The sequence below is a fragment of the Leuresthes tenuis genome, unplaced genomic scaffold (genome assembly GCF_036924035.1).
Source record: "Leuresthes tenuis unplaced genomic scaffold, fLeuTen1.0.hap1 SCAF_18, whole genome shotgun sequence".
Taxonomy (NCBI): Eukaryota; Metazoa; Chordata; class Actinopteri; order Atheriniformes; family Atherinopsidae; genus Leuresthes; species Leuresthes tenuis.
The window spans coordinates 13,207,559-13,227,904 of record NW_027325372.1 but is presented as its reverse complement, the minus strand read 5'-3'; the positions used below and the strand labels follow the sequence as shown (position 1 = coordinate 13,227,904).

The 20,346-nt window shown below is 38.1% G+C and overlaps 1 protein-coding gene across 1 annotated transcript in view; it reads right to left on the bottom strand.

Annotated features, from left to right (window-relative positions):
- Positions 1-20,346, bottom strand: part of necab1 (N-terminal EF-hand calcium binding protein 1) — a 34,536-nt gene that overhangs the window by 9,296 nt on the left and 4,894 nt on the right. The window contains exons 3-8 of the mRNA XM_072370411.1: positions 19,332-19,440; positions 13,748-13,773; positions 13,475-13,572; positions 6,845-6,981; positions 2,732-2,853; positions 1,156-1,232 (exon numbers count right to left, since the gene is read on the bottom strand). Of these exons, the coding sequence (XP_072226512.1) occupies positions 1,156-1,232; positions 2,732-2,853; positions 6,845-6,981; positions 13,475-13,572; positions 13,748-13,773; positions 19,332-19,440 (569 nt within the window). The remainder of the gene's footprint in view (positions 1-1,155; positions 1,233-2,731; positions 2,854-6,844; positions 6,982-13,474; positions 13,573-13,747; positions 13,774-19,331; positions 19,441-20,346) is intronic.

The window sequence follows — 20,346 nt, the reverse complement described above, 5'->3', positions numbered from 1 at the left end:
AGGAACACCTCAGGAACACACTAACCAACTAAAGCTTGGTTTATGGTTCTTCGTTACATCAGCACAAAACCTTTTCAGAGCTCTAAAGAAGTTTAATCAGTCAGCTATTTACATGCAAACTACTAGTACAGCAAGTGAGTCCTTTCCTGCTTTAGGATGATATCTTTTTTTTGTTTGAGGATAATTAACTCACTCATTTATCATATAAAGGATCAAATCACTCAGATTTGACCAATGACTTTCTGTCAACCGATCTACCACATATTAGTAACAAATTTAAACAAACAATCCTATAAAACAAAATAAAAATAAAATGAAATAATTGCCAAAAAAGGATTTTTTTTGTTGCTTTAATGATTAGTGATGGATAAAGTATGATAAAATAAAATGAAATAATTGCCAAAAAAGGATTTTTTTGTTGCTTTAAGGATTAGTGATGGATAAAGTATGAACCTGACATGTATCAACCCCAAAAAAGAAATGCAAGATTGAAAGATTAGATTGGAAAAACATTACTTTACAATAGCTCCAAAGAATTGGATAATAATTGTCTTGGATTGGACTGATCTTTGAAGTGCCTTGAGATGACACGTGTTGTGATTTGGCACAATGTAAATCAAATCAAATTAAATTGAATTAGAAAAGATCAGAGGATTAGAACATTTTTTAAATTGTGTCAAGACATTCTGGCATTATATATTATTTAACGTATGCTTCTTATGTCTTATTCTCACACGCCACGTTAGGCTTCTGTTTTCATTGTTTGCTTTTGTTTAATACACAGCTCACAACCATCACATATTTCCTGGGTTCGCAGATCCATTTGAAAGTGTTACATATCAGTTGACAGCGCACAGCTTCGTTGAACATGAGCAGATAGCAGCTGTAAGAGTTTGTGTGCTGCTGATATTGCCTGTATGTGCATATGTGTATGTGTTTGTATGTGGGCGGGTGTTGTCGCGCTGTGATGATTTGTTATTTCTGTGAATCCACCTACCATTATTTGAGGTACATTTTAGAGAAAGATGTGAAGACAGTAGCTGGGATGGTGAATGGAGACTGACAGAGATTAAAATAGGGGAAGCTGGAGTGAAATGGAGAAGTTTTAGGAGGAAAAGGAAACAACGAAAAGGTTGAGAAAAAAGGTCAAGTAACCTTTTGTTCTAGACGATCGATAAGCTTCTGCAGCCTGTTGACCTGGACTATCCACTGACTGTCTTCATCATAAACACCTGAGAGAGAAATATAAAAAAAGCACAGAAAAAGGACAAATGTCAGACTAAAAGAATAAACAACAAAAGTCAGCGGATGAAAGGTACTGCACACATCGACTGTATTTTCAACATTTTCCTCAAACGATTTCCTGAATCGAATGCTATAATAAATAGTGGCGGTGTGCCAGGGGACATTTCGAGGTTTCCTTTCATGGCATGTGTCACACATTCATGCCAATCAATAGAAAAGCTCTGAGCCCTGTAATCAGTTTGTAAAGCCTCTGTATTTGTTTCACAGATCTCCTGGCAATCACAGCTGGTGCCCTATTGGAAGTGCAAAGGAGAAGTGACTCCCTGCGATCAGTGCTTGAAAATATGCAAATCAACCAAGATGGAAGTGAAAATTACTGGAAAATTGTTTGGGATAAACAATTTGTAGATAAAAGACAATTCATTAGGACTGTCAGCCCAAAGAAAAGTGTTTTTTTAAAATAAGAGATCTGTGACTTTTACCACTTTGACTTTTTACACCTTTTTAGTGTTGTCCCGTTTACATTTTTGTTAATTTTCTTTTTTCATACATGTAGCATATTTATACTGCCAAAATGTTGTTCACATATAAGAATATGTAAAGTAATGCCAAAAGTGTTTCACAGATAGGTTGCTCACAGTTAGAGGAAAATGAAACAGGGTCTGTGTGGTGATATGCCTGAAAAACAAGTGGAGTATTTTATGTCTTTGCAAACCACAGATAAAATAATCTCAGCGTTTCTGAATCAAAACAGCTCACTGTTGGCTCATCACATACTGCCAAAACGATTCCTCAGACTTCCGGTTAAGCTCACTTCTAGTTATGCCCACTCACACTGTACGTAAATGCACCTTCTAGTTTTAACTGTGACTAAAAGAATACGCTGAGTAAAGGCATATTCTACCTACAGAGGCACTGCAGCCACTGGCAGAGTTTTTTATTTAGCCAGAATCATCTGGTTCGGCTGTAGTATTTGCTCCCTGCTTCAGATATGGCGATAACCAGATTTTCACGACATATATGCCAAAATACAACTTGTACATATCTCAGAAATGATAAACACTGCATTTATTTGAGATCTTGCTTTGCATACATGTAAAAATTTGATTTCTACTTGGGTACTTGATTGAAAACATGCAGAACTGTGAAATATTTACAGATTTTTGTATACAATTTGAAGTACAATCAGAATTTGTAGAATACAGCACATAATAACCAGACAGCCAGTGGTAGTGAGCTCTCTGTTTGCTTCAAAATAATGGATGTATAGCCCTGACCTCAAACCTCCATGTGGATATAACCATCCTCCTCCTCTAGCTCGTCTTTCAGGCTCTTAGTGCCCTTTATTCATTCACACCACTCCTGAGCTCTGCTCTCTGGCCTGCAGAGACATGCTGACGTTGGCCCAGCAGCCTCTTTATGCTGGCAGCGGCACCACAATGAAATATTTAAAGTCAGAACTAAGCAGACAAACCCGTAAACCCACCTGAATTGACAAGACTGAGGAGTGGGTTGTTGGGAGAGAGGCTGCTGTTCCTCTGAAGCCTCCGATTAGAGCGACGACCTGACAGCTGGATGGACAGAACCTCCGGCTTCAGTGAGCTCTGTCTGGAGTCAGAACAGGTTAATCAATACTCTGAGACTGTAATAGTTAAGTGATGCTTTAAAATATTTTGCCTATGAAAAAGAATAACTAAAGCACATGTTGTATAACCATTAAAATGACTCATGTTGAATAGCCTCTGCTCCTGCATGGTCATTAATGTAATGTAGAGCACTTCGCTCTTAATAATAGATGGGTGAGTGATGACTTGTAATTTTCAAATGTGAGGGTTAGTATGCAGTCAAAATGTTGCAGGACCTGCAGGGCTCTCATTAAGACTTTTCTACTTTTACAGTGTAAGATGGCACCCAGGTGACTGGAGTCTCAAGCAGAGTTGTGCCAGCTGTGAATAAGTCTAGCAAACCTGAAGTTGTCCTGACCTCCGCTGTATTTGCATGTCGTGTTGGGCAGACAGTGATGCTAATGCCAGTGACAAGGTGCATACAGCCACAGGGTGACTTCACCTAAGATTTAGCTTACCACTGTCAACCCGCTCAGTCCTGTTCATTGAGGAGACCGCAGGGTGTCTGTGGGGAGTCGTGTGTGCACGCTTATATTCATATGTGTGTACATGGGTGTCTTCAAACCTCTGCACGTCTTTTAGACTTTATGTTTTTTTTGTTTGGTAATCTCTAAGTTAGTTAGTTTTGACAGGCAACACTGTTTCTGAACAACCAATTTAGTGTGTAAAATGAAAAAAAAAATAGTATAATGCAATGATTCTTTAAAAAATTTTTATACTGAATAAATTAAAGATACAAAGATATAATATGTTGAAAAATTGGAAAAGTTCTGTAATGCTTGAAAAATACCTGATATAGCATCTCATAAATAATAAGGTTAACTAACAACAGGTCAGTAGCATGGCTGGATTTAAAAAGAGCATCCAAGAGAGGGTGAGTCTAACAGACGTTAAGATATGGAGGGTTTCCCCACTTTTTCAAAGACTGGGTGGGAAAATCTGAAAAACTTATTTTCTCAGCCTGGAAACTATGAATTCAAAATGAAGTGAATGAAGGTTTTTATTCTAAATGCAGCTTTTATCATAAATTAAAGAGTTTGCCCTTCTGTTTATCAATGTTTAGAATACTTGAAAGTGATGACAGTGTCAATTCATTTGCAATTATGTTCTTTTCAAGCATCAGGTTTGCAAAATGAAACACATGCCCTATTAGCTCCAGGTCTGAAAGGGAAAACATAAGCACATATAGCATGTGGTCTGAATAAGTTAGACTTCTCTAGGGAAGATGGCTAAGAATTTCAGGATTTCTTTGTCTCCATTATATATGCTTTGTAATTAAGATGCTCGGAAAAATCCCTGTACACGAGGGACGGGGTTAAAAACTAATAATGAATGGTTGTGAGCTTGACTCCCTCAGGCAGCAACGCTCTAATAACAGACACTATTCTGTAGTTGAAATCACTGCATGGACTCAGGGACTCTTATGACAACCAAAATCACTGAGCACAGACGGCTGCTGCATCCGCAAGGAGAATTTGAGACTCGATGATGAAAAGGAAAAACACATAAACAGTGTGCAGAAATACTGCTGCCGTAAGGGATTTATCAACCTATGCCTTATCTTCCCTTGTGGTTGGGTGTAAATTATTGATTCACACAAAAATGTGTGCAGTCTGTCCCACACTGAGTGACGAGGCTTTGTACAGCAACCGAGAACAGCTGCAATGTAATAACACAAGGTTATCATGTGCAGCAAACTAAAATAGCTAATCTTTGCTACTAACATAAACAGATTGTTGCCAAAAAAGTATGAAGGCATTATAGAAGGGAACCTTCTTTTCATCGAATGCACTATATTTTTGTAGACTGTATATTCCTCACTTTCATCCAAACTCTATAGCACATCTCAAATCTAAATGTGAAGAACAACATAAGAAGAGAGTACCATGTTGCATTCAAAAAAATCCCCTCAATCCCAGGGAGAAATGCAGTGTAATTAATTCACAAACTGCAAGTATGTCTATAACCTCGATGCATAGGGAGGAGGGACTGCCAGTGAGTCATAATCTAAGCTCTGGAGCAACTTCAATTGCAAAAACTGTCAACCAAAAATGGGGCAAAGGAGGTCGAGGGTTTGTAGCCAGGTTTGGCAGAGAGGGAATAAGAGCCAGGATATAGCTGTTCAACTCTGTCCTGGTTTTGCAGCCATCACAGTGTGCAACGACTGTGCCATAATCGAGGCACAACAATCTTATGATGACAAACAAAGAAAAAAAATATGTTCACTTCAAAATTAACAGCAGAATTTATTAATACAAAGCTCCAGCTCAGCTTTAGGCAGCACCATGAGTCCATGAATATGTGTTCTTACTTTGTCCACAGCCTCTTTACACATCTAAAACTGACCACAAAAACCCATTTAAAGCCACCAGAGAAACAACCAGGTCTCCTGCAGTTTGGAGGAGCAGCAATCACAGGGGGACTACTCAGGTAGGAAGGATGCTGGAAGAGAAGAGACTGCTCGGGGAGCGAGGGATAGTCACACTTTATAAATGATATGAGGGGGAAAGAGAAACAGAGAGATGAAGAGGGTGTGAGGGGAAAAAATAAAAGAAAGGAAACATCTGTCGATTATCCAGGCCCATTATTTCATGCCTCTAAGAATAAGTGTGAACAGGATGATGATGAGAAAAAGGAGAGGAAAGAAATGAGAAATCCCATGTGGATCCTTTTGAACTAAACTTGTGCAAAAAACATTTTGATTAAAGGAAAAAACAACTGGAAGAAGTATGGTGTGCATGGCGGTTGCATTTTGTAAATGCAGCAATATGATATGATGTCACAGTTTGTCAGCGTTGGACAGAATGTAGACAAATATGACAAGTAAATGTGGGTAAATCGAGGCCACAATATGCTTCACGTAGTTCAAACAGGCTAAGATGAGCGGTCTTTTATTGCACTCATTCTAAGAAATGTCTGAACTGACTGAGTGAAAAATGAAAAAAGGCCTTTGGAAAAGTTCAAAGTAATTGTTATTTCAAAATTAGGAACTATTCCACTGCAATCGTGCAATGCTCTTACTAACACACACTGGGTGAACATATGGGGTGCGACAATTGTTCTAATTCTCTGAAAGGTCATTCGAACCAGCTTGTTACAACCATATCTCAGCAAGCACCTCATTAGAAGCATAATGATCCGTTTAGCGCGAGTTAGCAATGCAGCTCTACCATCAATCTCTTCACACTAAAGAGACTCAAGGGTAAACAGAGAAAAGGAAGATACTCCTGGTTTGAAAAGTGATCTATTACATGTACTTACAAACAGAAATGTGGGACAAGCTTGACAGAACTTGGCAGCAAATTACAGCTCACTTGTTGAACTGAGTGACAAAATGCTGAAAAAAGCTGCGTGTCCTACATGTCCGTTAGATACACCATGCTAATGAATGCAGAGCTTACCTGCAGGGGAGACTCACATACGTGCTTGTACACTCAAACACAATCTGTGTAAGACATTTAGTGTAAGTTGTAGCTAAATCGTGGCCCTTTGTCGAGTCAACTTGAACTTTAACAACACTGTGAATTACACTTTTAAATATAATTTCCTGTTGATGTGATGTAGGTCACTGTGGATTCATTTTTTTTCATGGAACATGGAAAACGATTTCACAACGGAATTCAGTGTCAAAATCTTTACAATCATCTGCGTTTGTGTTATCTCACCCTCTGTGTGTCATTTTTCTCAAGTCTACATAAGCTCTCTTCAATTTGTTCCACTTCAGCTTTCTCCATACGGACAAGATTTTCATATTAAACAAATGACGAGTTATAAATATCTTCTGGATTAAAGGGAAGAGCAGATGTTCTTAGTAAAGACTTGGCAAGAGCCTAATAAAGATTTCAAATGTAGGATGTATATTAGTGTGAAAACAGGTAGATTAGCATGAGAACTCTACTTACGGGCTCCAGTGTACACCACATTCTGTTCATAAGAGTGTCCATAAGAATGGACCAGATAGATTTTGCTCTTACTTCTCCTGGCGAGTCTGCTCGGCTGTGGTTTCCATGGCGCACTCAAGTGAGCTCTGAAGGGAATGAAGCTGATTGGTTGTCTCCTTCAGCAGAAAGCGGGTCACAAACTGCTCCAGGTGGGTGGACTCCTGATAATCCTGTCAATCAAGGTGAGGAGGAGGACAAGTTAGAGTAGGAGGAACAATAAAGGGCAGCTGTGACAAGTTTCACATGCCACTCGAGAGTCACTAAATGTCCAGACCTCCTCTGCTAATTAAAATATGCCCACAAGATCATTCATTCATGAGGCATTGCATGACACTGCTGCTGGGAGAGACAAAACAAGAAAAGAAAGATGAGTGAAAAACGTGTCAAATACTTGGTCATGTTTGCTCAAATCCTCAAAAATCTGTCAGGAATCTGTCAGTCTATTTCTATATAGTAATAATAGGAATATGTCAGGACTCTTAAAGGGATAGAGGCATTGAATGAGTACAGACTGTGATGGATTTTGATTTCCTGAGTGAATTTGGACTTCATCCATCTTACTGTGTAGTCAATTTAATTTATCTGCTAAGAGTTTGATATATTCTAAACATGCTCTACCATGTCTACCATTAATTCATAAATCTAGTTTGTTTTGTATTTGGTAGGTTAGGGTTAGTAATATTATACAGATAAAAGAAGGCTGCTCTGGAGACGTGTAAAACTGCATGTGAATTCAAAGACAAATCGAGTACTGAAAGCCAAAGTAATGCGATCCAGAATAACAGTATAGCTGGATAGTGAGTCTGAAGATTTCTTTTAAGGGGGCCAAAAACTACAGACAGTATGATAATGATGACGACTTCTTTTATTTTTATTCTGATTGGCACAGCAGATGTCTGCATAATTTGCGCAGAAGACATGTTTATATTTCTATTACGCTGTAAAGCCACTTAATACATGCAAAAGAGTCATCAGCACATAGTCGTTTCATGAATACATTTAGTTATGGCAGATTGTTAAGAAAGCTGAGGGAAAAATAAATTGATCTCAATGACATTTTGGAGACACGTCATCTGCTATATTCTGGAAAAAAGCACGAGGGCTGAGTGTTGTTTTGGAACTAATCAGGGAGGATTGAGGGACGCTTGGCAGTGTGGTGTTTGCACACCACACCTGCTCCCCCCAGTTTTGAGCACCATGACTGTTTGTACACTCATCTCGTAATGGGAGGTTTGAAAGCAGATGCTAATGAGAGTTAGATTAGAGATTAATTAATGCATAAATGCAAGTGTGTGTGTGTGACAGAAAGAAAAAAAGAGGATAGAAAGGAAATTTACATCAACATATCTGTCTATGGGTATAAAAACACATCTGTAACTATCTATGAATAAAGGTGACAGAAATCTTGCTTATAGTGGCTCATCACTAGTCATTGATAGTTTTTGATCTTCAGCCCACATACACACAGACTTGCACAAGAGTGTGCATTCACTTCACTGAGAGTGAGTCATAACAAGACCAGTAAAGGTCAGTCTCTTGCAATCTGAGCAGTGTGTGTCCATCTCATAAATCTACAGCTTCAGGTCTGCCTGATTTTACTTTTCTTTTTGCTTCTCCTGTGACACTTTATTGTTATTTGCACAAAAGGCCAAAATGAGAGCTTTGTTGAAGGCAATGCCTTTTAGCTCTGCAAGTTCTTCTATTTCAGTCACAAACTGCTACCAAAATTACATATTTAAAGTCTGGACTGAACTGATGCAGTCACAATCTGTGCCCAGTCACACCTCAATATTCTTTAGTCAAATGGTTTTATTTCTAAAAGTCTTTAAAAAAAAAAAGAAATCTTCACCAAAAAGGCTTGCTCCAGCTAGGCACGATCCATTATTAAGAGTAAACTGTTTGAAACAACTAGTTCAGATCTTTATAAGAGCTAGTTTGTGTCACATCCTGCTTTAACTTGTGTGTAAATTCCCACTCAGTATCTTTCAGATGAAAACAAGGATAAGCTTGTTAAGTTGGTTACTTTTAAAGTATAATAAAAAAGTACAAGTTACCTTCTCAAAAATATAATAAGTAATGCAACTTAATTTCTTCAGTTACTTCATTAGAATAATGAAACATTGACTGAAAAGTCCTGTCACCTGGAAAAGCTTTGGTCCTCTAAGCCAGAGCCGCCCTGTTTGCAGCTTTGCTGATGGCACTTTTTTTTGCTGGTTTTTTTATGTTGAGTTATATATTATTTATAATGAGTGTCTCATTTAAAAAAAATTCAGTCTTATTGCAGTAACAAGTAATACTGACATGTCAAATGTGCACTGGCAACTGATATTATACGACTGAGGGTTTAATTGCACAACTCTAAGAGTGGAGTTGTTATCAACGCAAGTAAAACATGATATTTCACCCAAAAACACTTTGTCCACTGTCAGCGCTGTGTAAGAGACAATGTAACACCACTCAAAACACAGGAAGACCTTACAGAGCTACAGGTTTCTCATAGCAGCATGTTTACTTAACTTAACAAACATAGTGTATCATGTCGCAAAACAGAAAACAATTTTTTTGGTGCCATAAATTTTCAAAGTGATATATTTGAAAAGCAATTCTGGTTCATTTGTTTTTTTGCACATTTTGTGTGGGTTCCCTCCAGGTACATCCTCCCACACGCATGTTAGGTTAACATTGTTAGAGTCTAACGACGATTCTAAAGAGTGATTCTAACCAAAAGATGGACCCTGCCTCCCGCCCAATGGCAGGTGGGACAGATTCTGCCCGTGGTTTAATGAGGATATCTTTTATGCACAAACAAGGCATTACTGATATGTAAAAAAGATTTCTGTGTTAATCTATGGTTTGCTTTTTTCATCATCATGTCTGTGGACACGATTCAAACAGATTAAGTTTTAAGTTTGCACCTGCACCGTGTTGAAAATGATACGTATATGTTACTAGGTCTGACCTTGTCAGGTTGCTGTTGCAAAATGTTACAGAGAAGCACCAGGGAGGTCATTCAGAAACAATCCGATTAATGGAAAGCAGTGCATGTCTGAAAGTATCAGATAGTGTATGGGTGTTCTGTCTAAAACTAATTTCACTGCAGTCGGAAGTAATCTCAAAGGAAGTTTTTCATTTTTCTTTCAGAAAAATAGGTTGCCATCATCTCGAGTAACATAAACTACACTCTACCTGTCTCTCCTCTGCTGTGCTCTGTGTCGGGGACACAGATGCAGTGCAACTTCAGAGGAGAGAAACTATCACACTGTGAAAAATTATATCAAAATGCATCAGAGACTCACACTCAGCTGAAATAAAACTAATTCATATAAATAGGTCACTGACGTTAAAAAGCATTTTTGTGCGACAGAGACTCAGAAAGTTAACCGATTTGGCTGTTGACTTTCCTTTTGCTATTATTCTTGGCATTCAAAATAAGATTTTTTGACAGTGCGATAATGTTGGAGCTCCATTCTGATTTTGATGTAAAAATATTGTCAAATTTTCAGCAATGAAAGGCCGTCAACCGATTACACCACAATTCACCTTGTTTGACTGGCCACAGACATGGTGGGCTGAGGTTGTTCAGAGCCGTGAGCAACGATTTAACTGAGAGATGTGAGGCGAAGCAGATTCAAATAACATCCAATTAAAAGCAAATTTGGAGTGCCTACTGCTAAATGAATGAATAGAGCCTGGATCTAAATGTAGAGGTTGCTCTTTGTAATCTGTTTTCATGTCCTAATTAAATGAGTCGTTTTGCTGACAGTCGTTTGGAAAAAAGCAAAGCCATCACTCTTCCATATCTAGATACAACAACATTCTTATTGCCACCATTATAGCTGCTACTTTACCTTTCAAACACTTTATCATAAAAGCACAACTTCATTTTATTCGTATGAATGCAACCTTTCGATGGCTTTGGCATGAATATCTGAGCAAAGAAAACCCAGCGCCTCTGATCACATCCATGCAGTAAAAATATCTGCCTTTGATTTCGATCCACACTCTTACTCCAGCACCCCCGCACATGTGCATGAATACATCACGCAAGAGCTTGTGTGCACACGCTCATCAGTGACAAAAAAATGACCAAAATACCTTACAAATACACACACATGGAGCCAGCCCCCTCACACGCATCCACAGCCAGAGACCACCCACTCAAATACATATATATATACAGTTCAATAGAGACGACTGAGCTTTTGTCTGTGACTAGTGCAGCATCTGTTCTCTTCCTCGCCAGCCAGTACTCAATAACAGTCGGCAAAATACAATGCATCATATAATGTTACTTCTATTTGTGCTGTGAGTCATTCCTCGGGCCAGAAAAGTTTGATGATAATGGCATCACATATGCTTTATAAAAGGTTAATCTATGAATTCAAGAATGAGCATGGGAGGACATCAGCAGTGTGAAATCATGTCTCGCTCCCTCACAGTTCAGTGTAGTAATTCAGTTTACGTTATTGCCAGCTCTGCCAAGACCGTGCAGAGTCATTTGTTTTCATTTGAGGTAAAATACCCATTTTGAGAGAATGCGAGGGAAAGACGGAATAGGTTTCTGAGACTGACTGAGGGGGTATTTTCTGTCCAGCTTTCCAGACCAGTGCGAGTAATTCTTTCTTAAAGGACAAAACCTTACTGCCTCTGCTGTACTTCACAGCGAGTCTCCTTCACATCCAACATATCTTAAACCTGTTCTATTAAAAAGTCTGCGTCTCTGAGTTGAAAAATCGCTAAAGGATTTAAAGTGGTTAACATTACCTGTTCTCTACATTAAATCTCTTAAATCATGCCCCTTGTGGTACAATCAATGAGTGTCTTCTTCTTTTTATTTAATACAAAACATTTTCTAAAGTCAACCATTATCTGTCGTTTCCATTTATCTTTCTTGCCACAGTATTTAGGTGGTAAAGTTGTATGTCATATTTGATCACTTCTTCCTGTACTAATAAAAAACTACAACTGTCAAATGAATGCTTTGACTCCCACACAGTGTCCACAGCAAGACGTGTCAACTTTGGTGCAGATCGAAGAGGCAATTTGAGCTTCACAGCGTGTGTCACATGTGCCAGATGAGCTACTACTGAAAGAGAGACTTGTTGGAAAGAAAAAGAAGCTCTCCCTGCAGATCTAATATGCCACCTTTCTAACTTCTCACATCTGTCATCTCTCATCTGTCATCTCCTTAATATCTGACCATTTACCCTCCTCGCTGTCTGCTTACTTTTTCTCTGCTTTGCCACCTTCATCCTTCTTTCTCTTCTCTCTGATAATGTAAAAGGCACTCATCTTCAGACAGATCTGCAGTAAGATCAAGGATGTTCCACAAAGGGATCAAAAGCAATTCTTGTTTGATAATGCAGCCACTGTCCATCTAATTTGAAGACTTTCTTGGCTGCAAACTCAGTATGCCATGTTGTGTTCTAATGGTTAATTAGCATGTTGAGCCATGACTTGTCCATTTTGGCTCTGTATCAGAAATCTGACAAATGGGAAATCTGAGGAAGCCAGCTGGGCAGCATTCTGCCAGAGGTGTGCACCAAGAAGCCAGGGCCACACCGAGAAATTGAGCATTAATTTGTCTTGTCGTTAAATCACCCAAATGTAAGATGATTTTTTAGCACATTTTTTCCTTGTCACCCACACATACCACCCAGATTTTCAATCAGTATAGTTAGAAATGAAATATAACAAACCTGGCTCATTCCGTGCTGACGTGTAATGCAATTCTGCATGAAGTTGAACTATTGTCTAACTGTTTTAGCAATATTTATGGCATTTTCTATTTCTAGACTCTTTGGTCCAGCACTTTGGTCTGAGCTGAGTTATCTTGGCAGATAATGAATAGATTAATGTGATCAAATATTCACTGAGTACAACTTATTTTTGTGATCCTCCTACTTTTCTATCAGAAATACATTTTTTTTCCCTTATGGAAAATCTCTCTTCATTAAAAAGATTGAAAAAGATTTGGATTATAACTGACTTGTGACAGTTGGCTTAAACATCAAAGTACCTTATAACTCATCCCTTAACTTAAACTTTAACTTAATTCCTTCCAACATCAACATGAGTCCCAAATTTGAATTTGTTCGGCTTTTTGTCCGGTTATTTGACCATGTTACTCTGAAAGGAAATAGAAAAATAATTCCCTCTGATTGGGATTGTTGTTGAGATCAAACAGTCCTCTGAGCTGTCATCCAAGAAACCCAACTTCACAACTTAATTTCCCATCCAAACCAGCACTTTACTTAATTGCACACTTCAGTCTCATTTTCACTTAATGTATGATTTCACTGACTGTTTGGTTAGGTTTAGGCAAAAACAAAACATAAACAATGATGGTGCTAAATGTGATGCAAGTATGAAAAACACACATTTATACATATATATATGCCTACAAAAAAACTGCAGTGTGTCAGTGATATAATCTTGAATCAAGTCATTACTCCTTCCAGCCAGGCCATTAACAGTTACACAGCCCCCATCTGTGAAGCAGCAGCTACAGTAGAATACACACATTTCTGGGCTTCTGTTGTACCCAGCAGATTACTGAATGATGGATTTTTTTAGAGCAATGCAACCTAGGAACTTTCCAATCTAAGTGATTAATAAAGCACTGATGATAGACAAGTATTGACATCCATTTCCATATCTTACCTTCTTAGTTTTGCCCATCGCCTTCAGGATGGACATGTTCAGGTCTTCTAAAGCAGCAAGAACATTCTCGTATTCGCCAAGGTGCTGGGAGAAGTACTCTTTAAACACAAAATAAAAGACAGAAAGAAATCATTTTAAAAAGGACAGATGGGAAAAGACAACTTTGTCAAACACAAATAACATTTGAGTGTGCTCCTGAAAATGAGGTGACAATACAACGTTTTTCATGAAAGCTATTTCTTATTTAGGACTTATCTTTAAGACTCATCTTACCACAGAGTTCATCTGTGTCCAGGTTGCTGCAAAAAAAACAACAACAACAACACAAGAGAGAGATTTAAATGCCAAAACAGACGTTTCCAAGGTCAGAGAAGGGAACACGCAACTCTTTGATTTGATGAATCAGTATGTGATGAAGGGGTAAATATGTTGTGAATATTTGTTTTCATTCTTTTTTCACCCTGAGGGGTTTTCTGAGAGTTGAGTGGACCAGACAGGAAATTCTTCAGAGAAAGCCCTCGAGAAACTTTGGCTGCTTGTGATAAATGCTCATCCATGAGTGTGTTTTCAGGAGATCTGAGTGTATATACGTGAGTGAGGGACCAAAAAGAAAAAAGTAGAGTTGATGAAAATTTGTTACAATTAGTCATTGTATCAGCTGCTCACTCAGCTTTGAGAGACACCAAAAAAAACCCATCTCTTTTGACAGTGACTGGGGAATCAAACTGGTTTCAACTCTGTTCCCCAGGAGCTGTAGCTGTTGTTCACAGGAGGGAAAAGCTCCAGCAATAAATTGCTTCAAACAGGAAAAAACACTTAGCGCTACTGAGGACAGAGAAAGAAAACAGACTAAAACCAGACCATTAAGCTTTTTATGAAGTGGCTGTTTTCACATTTCAGCTACACTAGTGGACAACATCAAACTGAAGTACTGAATACATAGAAAAATACATACAATGCATGTCAAACCTCTGACTATTTTTAGAAAGAAGTTCAAATCCTTTATCTGCAAAGTATGCCATCAAGATTGCCAAAATAAACACATTTTCATTTAAAGAGAACAATTCAATCACGTTTCAGTGTCCAACATAAAACTGAAGAGGTTTGCCAGCCTGTCAGGCAGACTGAACAGCTTGGTGACTCATACATTAATCAATACAGGATTCAATTTGAGACTTCTGAATGACTTCTTAACAACTTTACCATCTGCCCCTTCTGTGTTCATTTCACAGAGATCGGTACACGCTGTCTTTGGGTTAATATGGAGTTTGTAGAAAAAAAGGTCTGTGCTTTATCTCAGTGATGATAATGACAGTGATGGTGAAGATTATGATGTTACATGTTTCACCCTGATACAGACACATGCGTCAATTTGTTAGCTAACAATTCTTTTGACACACTTTAGCACCATCTTTATGACAAAACTGTAGTAACTTACAGGGACATTTGTTGCCTTGTAATGCTCTCATAATCATGATAACAAATGATATAATTGAGAAAACAGTCACGTTGTGCTGTAGTATTTCTGGAAAAGCACACATTTTAGACAGACTAGCTGAGTGCATTTTTGTGTTTCTTCACTTCAAAGCTGGTGAAGTTAAACTGAAACGTAATAAAACATTTTTCAGTTGGGTTGAGCATTTAGCCCTTTCAGTTGAAAATATATCTTGCAAGAAAATCTTCTTTTCTCTTGTATTTTTATGAGTTAAGTAAGCTTTGAAGTATTCGGGAACCCTTTACACATTTTTTACCTTACTTTTGCATTTTATTGACTGCGCACAGCTCGGGTAATTTGGCACAGGTAAAGAAATTGACAGCACAGCAGTGCAAAAAGCCAGTTACCCTTTTTTTTTTACTCTTTTTTTGCAGTGCAATCTTTCCGTCCTTTACTTAACTCCCATTATGACGTAACATGCTTGCATAATGCCAGCTTCAATGCTTGTCTGGCATGCAAAGAATGCTTTGCATTTGTCCATCTTTGACAAATAAGAGCAGACTGAGAGACTTTCTTTTCTTTTCTTTTAACAGTAGACCCACAAAATATATGTATAGTTCTGTAAAGGAGCCTGATATGGGCTCTTTACATAAATGCAGAGACAAGGTCATTATACAGCATGATGCAATCCTGACTTTGAGTATATTCCTGCTGTGATGATCTGATGAAGCTCTAGTTGCAGCAGAAGTTATTTGGGGGGTGGAATTAAATCTTTTTAAAGTGCATTTTGCCAGCATTAATGTGCCTCAGCACCTCTTTGATTCTCTGATTGCAAAACAGTGATTAATTATGCTGTTAAAGGAAGTAACATAATTCACACGTATAAACATCATGTTAATGTCTCTCATCAAACAATGTTAAATAAATTCATATTTAGGTGACACAGATGACATCCATCATCTTGATAATAACACTCAGTCACCAACAAATAATGGGGTGTCAATAGCAGCAAAGTCTCGATCTCTGTAAAATATATTTTCTCACTTAGTCATACCAACTTCTCATGACCCTCACCACCAATCACATATATATTAGCATTGCCATTGAAATGTATAATGATCTTGAGTTACTTGGCATACAAAAATGCAGGTTTTTGTGGTCCTAAAGTAGGTTTAAAGGGGACATATCACCCAAAAAAAAAAAAAACACACAAACAAACAACTCATTTTAAAGGATTTATCTGAGTGACTATCAACTTGAATACTTGATAAAAATCCCAAGTCAGAAAAGAATTATCCTGACCCCCCCCATCTTTATCTCCACCGGCAGCTTCACATCATGCCGTCTCCACTGTACCACCACAAGAGGGAAAATAAACTCTCTTTTGCACAATTATTTTGTTATGAACTACTTATTCTTACAAGCAGTTTTATAGTTAATTTAAGAAAGAAATTATCCGTCCAATATTTTATTAAATCAAGAATAGCAAATTAAAGATTTTACATTTACCTGGTAAGCTACCTGGTTCCACTTAAAAAGCAAAAGTCAAGATTGACATTTCCCCAGCTGCTGACGAAGAAAATGTAACTCAGAAAAAAAGTTGCCCGGTGAGTGTAGTCAAGTATTAGTTATGTGTGCTCTCGAGTGAACTCTCTGGTTCTCTGGTGCTTTGTCATACGGTAAAGGGCTTCCCTCCTGTAGCTGAGCCTACATGAAAAATCATAGCTGGCTAAATTTTCACTGAATGGTTCATTGGTTCATGGTTCATGGTTCATATATTTTTTCACCTATGCTCATATTTTCACTTATTGTTATTACGTCATAAGCGATAAAAAATGCCTTCAATTTCATATCGCTCACTCTTTCATGTCCATGTCAGCTGTCGTGCTGCTCCTTGTCCTTTCTGCAAGTCACTGAACAGACTGAGATTATGAGTAATTAGTGGTTACATCCACTTAGAATTAGTCACCACAAAATTTGAAGAGTGCCCCTGTTGTGATTATTGTGTAATTTATAGATAAGATGTCTGCCTACTGTGCTTGAAGCAGAGAGGGACAAAAATTGACTGTCAACAACTTCCCTTGAGGCATAGGTGAACGTCTGTTTCTCTTAAATTTTAGGTGTACTTCACACCGTTGGCATTGTTGGACTCCACCCCTTTTGAATATAGCATACATACCATGTGTTTGGCTAGTAGTCAGCTATCATTCTGCTGGTACATGGCAAAACATGTAGTTGCAGGATGCCCCACTAATTTCCCTCCAAATCTTAGATCCCCCCAGGAACAAATAGACTTTTATATTTCATAATATAAACCATTTTAAACAGACTCCTCTGGACCTCTGCATCAGTTTCTCTCAGGGGATGGAAGAATTGCTTCAGTTTTGCAAATAAGATAAGATTTACTAAGAGTATGACACAGAGGAAAATCAACAAACAGAAAGACATGAATTAAACTCTTTTACTTTACATTTTATATTTACATTTTTTGTTTAAATCTGCACTACTTTAGATACTATAGATATAATTTCATCCTTGCTTACCATTTTATTTTATTACTATCTGTGAGGACAGTGGGGGGAACACATATACAACCATCAAAATAAATCTTATGAATAACCACAAACCATCTTTCAAATGACCATAATTACTGTAATTCTGCTTGTTTGTTTTTTAAATTTTTTTATTTATGCAACTTTGAGTGCTTATTTTAGGATTACACAGAGAGTACACGTCGGTGTGGATGTTTATAACAAGGAAGTTTGGACTTGATTTAGATAGACCTCAGCATTGATGTAACACCAAATTCAGAGGTTCAAAGTATCACAACACTTGTAACACACTATGTAACTGAAACTTGCTGTTATTTTTACAGTTTTTGTGGCTCAGTGGGTCACTCAGCTGCAAGCATCTGGATTTAATGTGAGATCAATAACACCACATAGACTTCAAGTTTTAGATCAGTTTCTTTTCACATACACTACATGTGTGGATCTGGAAACACATACATCATTATCTGTATCCTGATTTATGCAGATGAGGATTATGTTAAATGTTCTAATTTGAACCCATTTAACCTGGTTGCTCATATGCGATCCCTGTGTAGGGATGTTCACTGTGAACAAAAGGAAAGTGGAGTCTAAAAAGCAGAAAATCAGCACAGGCTAAGTGAGCATCAACTCCCTGTGGAGCCTTTTTTGAAGTTTGTCTCTCAGTATCAGGTGTTTGATGCAGCAGAAACTCTTTTAACAGCCTCGATGGCACATTCGGGCATCAAAGATGAACTTTTAGGAGTAGGTCAGGAAATAAAAGTGTGCATCTATCTATCTATCTATCTATTCTAATTTAACATTTTAATTTTCTTTTGATTCAAAATATCTGTTTCCTTTTTTCTGCCCAACCTCTGTATGTGCCCTGTGTAACTATAAAGAAATGTGAACATTGTTAAGGTAAGGTCTCGCTAGAATTACTTGAATTTTGGTGCAAACATCCACTTGGATTCAAAGAATAAATGGTAAATGGACTGTACTTGTATAGCGCTTTTCTAGTCTAGCTGACCACTCAAAGCACTTCTAACACTACATGCAACATTCACACACACACATTCAGCATGTCTTAGTCAGTGCAGAACTACATGCTTCCTATCCATACACACACATTCAGACACCGATGGACGCATCAGTAGGCAACGTGGGGTTCAGTGTCTTGTCCAAGGACGCTTCGATATGTGGCCCGGGGAAGCCAGAGTCGAATCCCTGACCTTCCGATTGGTGGGTGACTGCTCTGCCTCCTGAGCTACAGCTAAACAACTACTTAGAATATGATAGCCATGAGAAGAAGCTCAAGGTGACTGTGCCCACGCAGGTGATAGATTTAGCCGTAACATTTGTGAAACAGAGACACAAATTATGACTAATTTGTTGACACTCAAGTGTTGACATTTAAATCCAGTCAAAGGTCAAGTTGACAATGGACATGGATGTAAACTGCAACTTGACAGATTGGCTGAGGCGTACATAAGCTTGACATTTACCAGAGGTGATGGTTTATTACGCATGACCGAGGAAATTTAAGGACAATAAAGATTTTGTAATGTGCAAAACTTTGAATAACAAAAAAATGAATAAATGAAACAACAAAGCCCATAATTAGTCAGTCTGAAAGAAAACTACTGAATTGTAATATCCTGCTCTGATGTATACGCACCTAAAGTTAAAGACATTTTACACAAGCTTTGCCTGTATATAAGTGTTGATGGAAAATCTTAAATGTTCTCTTCCTCCATCCCTCCTTCAAAGGGAAGTTTGAAAGAATACAGTGCCCAATGCAAAAGTCTCATGCTTTACTTGCCTTCCTATAGCTCAGAATTGTCATCTGTGCTTGGATAAATTCATAACAAATTAAAGCAATTACTTGACTTACTCTGTATTATGAGTATCAATCGTGTGGAAGAGTTCCTTCAGTTCCTCAGCTGTCAGGACTCCATCAGAGAAATAAGACTTGAATTCATCAAAGGACAGCTTTCCATCATCTGGGGACAAATCACAAATCCGCTCAATGCAGTGTCAGGATATTTGATAAGAATTTGGTTTGAGTGTGTAGGCGTGCTTGGCTTGGCAGCGTAAGCTAACAGATATGAAGCAACTTCACCAACTTCAATTTAATTTCTCATCCTCTCTTGAGGACAGGCTGTAGCATGCGATGAACACTACTGGCTGAATTAGAAAATAATGATATCAAACATTCCCGTTCAAAAGTTCCCCTTCAGAATGTCATAAGAATGCAGGGAAACAGTTTTTCTAGTTTTTTATTATTCCAGCAAACAACATTTCATTAGACTAATTCGATAGTAATCCAATCATAAACAGTCACTTTTACGGTGTGAAGCTTTGCTGTTGTGGATAGAATAAAGTAGTATAAATTATTCATGAAGGAAAGATAAACAGAGATTCAAAACGAGGAGCTCCACAGTGAATATCTTTCGGCACAATGCAGCCAGCAAAGCTACGACGACTCACACTGCTCTGCCTCCAGCTGTGTATTTCTATTCGTGAGACCGTGTATGATCTTTAACTTTTCACTGCCAACCTGCTGTGGAGGGGATGTTCAGTACAGCTATCATGTTGCTACGCACTGCTCCGACTCAGTGCTGATGAGCTCATAAATATGCTTGATTCAGGCTCTATATATAAGTGCTGCTGTTTGTAGATGACTGAAAACCAACATGTGGGATGACATCTGCTGTGTGACAAGACCTCAAATCATTCACAGCGTGGGATTGATATTTAGTGGCTAATGGAGCACGCCATGCCATGTGAATAATTGTAATTAGCTATTTTGGGTCATCCTGAGATCTAATCTATCTAAGTCCGGTTGCTGTCTACTTACAGGTCTGAATGGCTCTGGTGGCCCTGAAGGGCAAAACACAACAACAAAA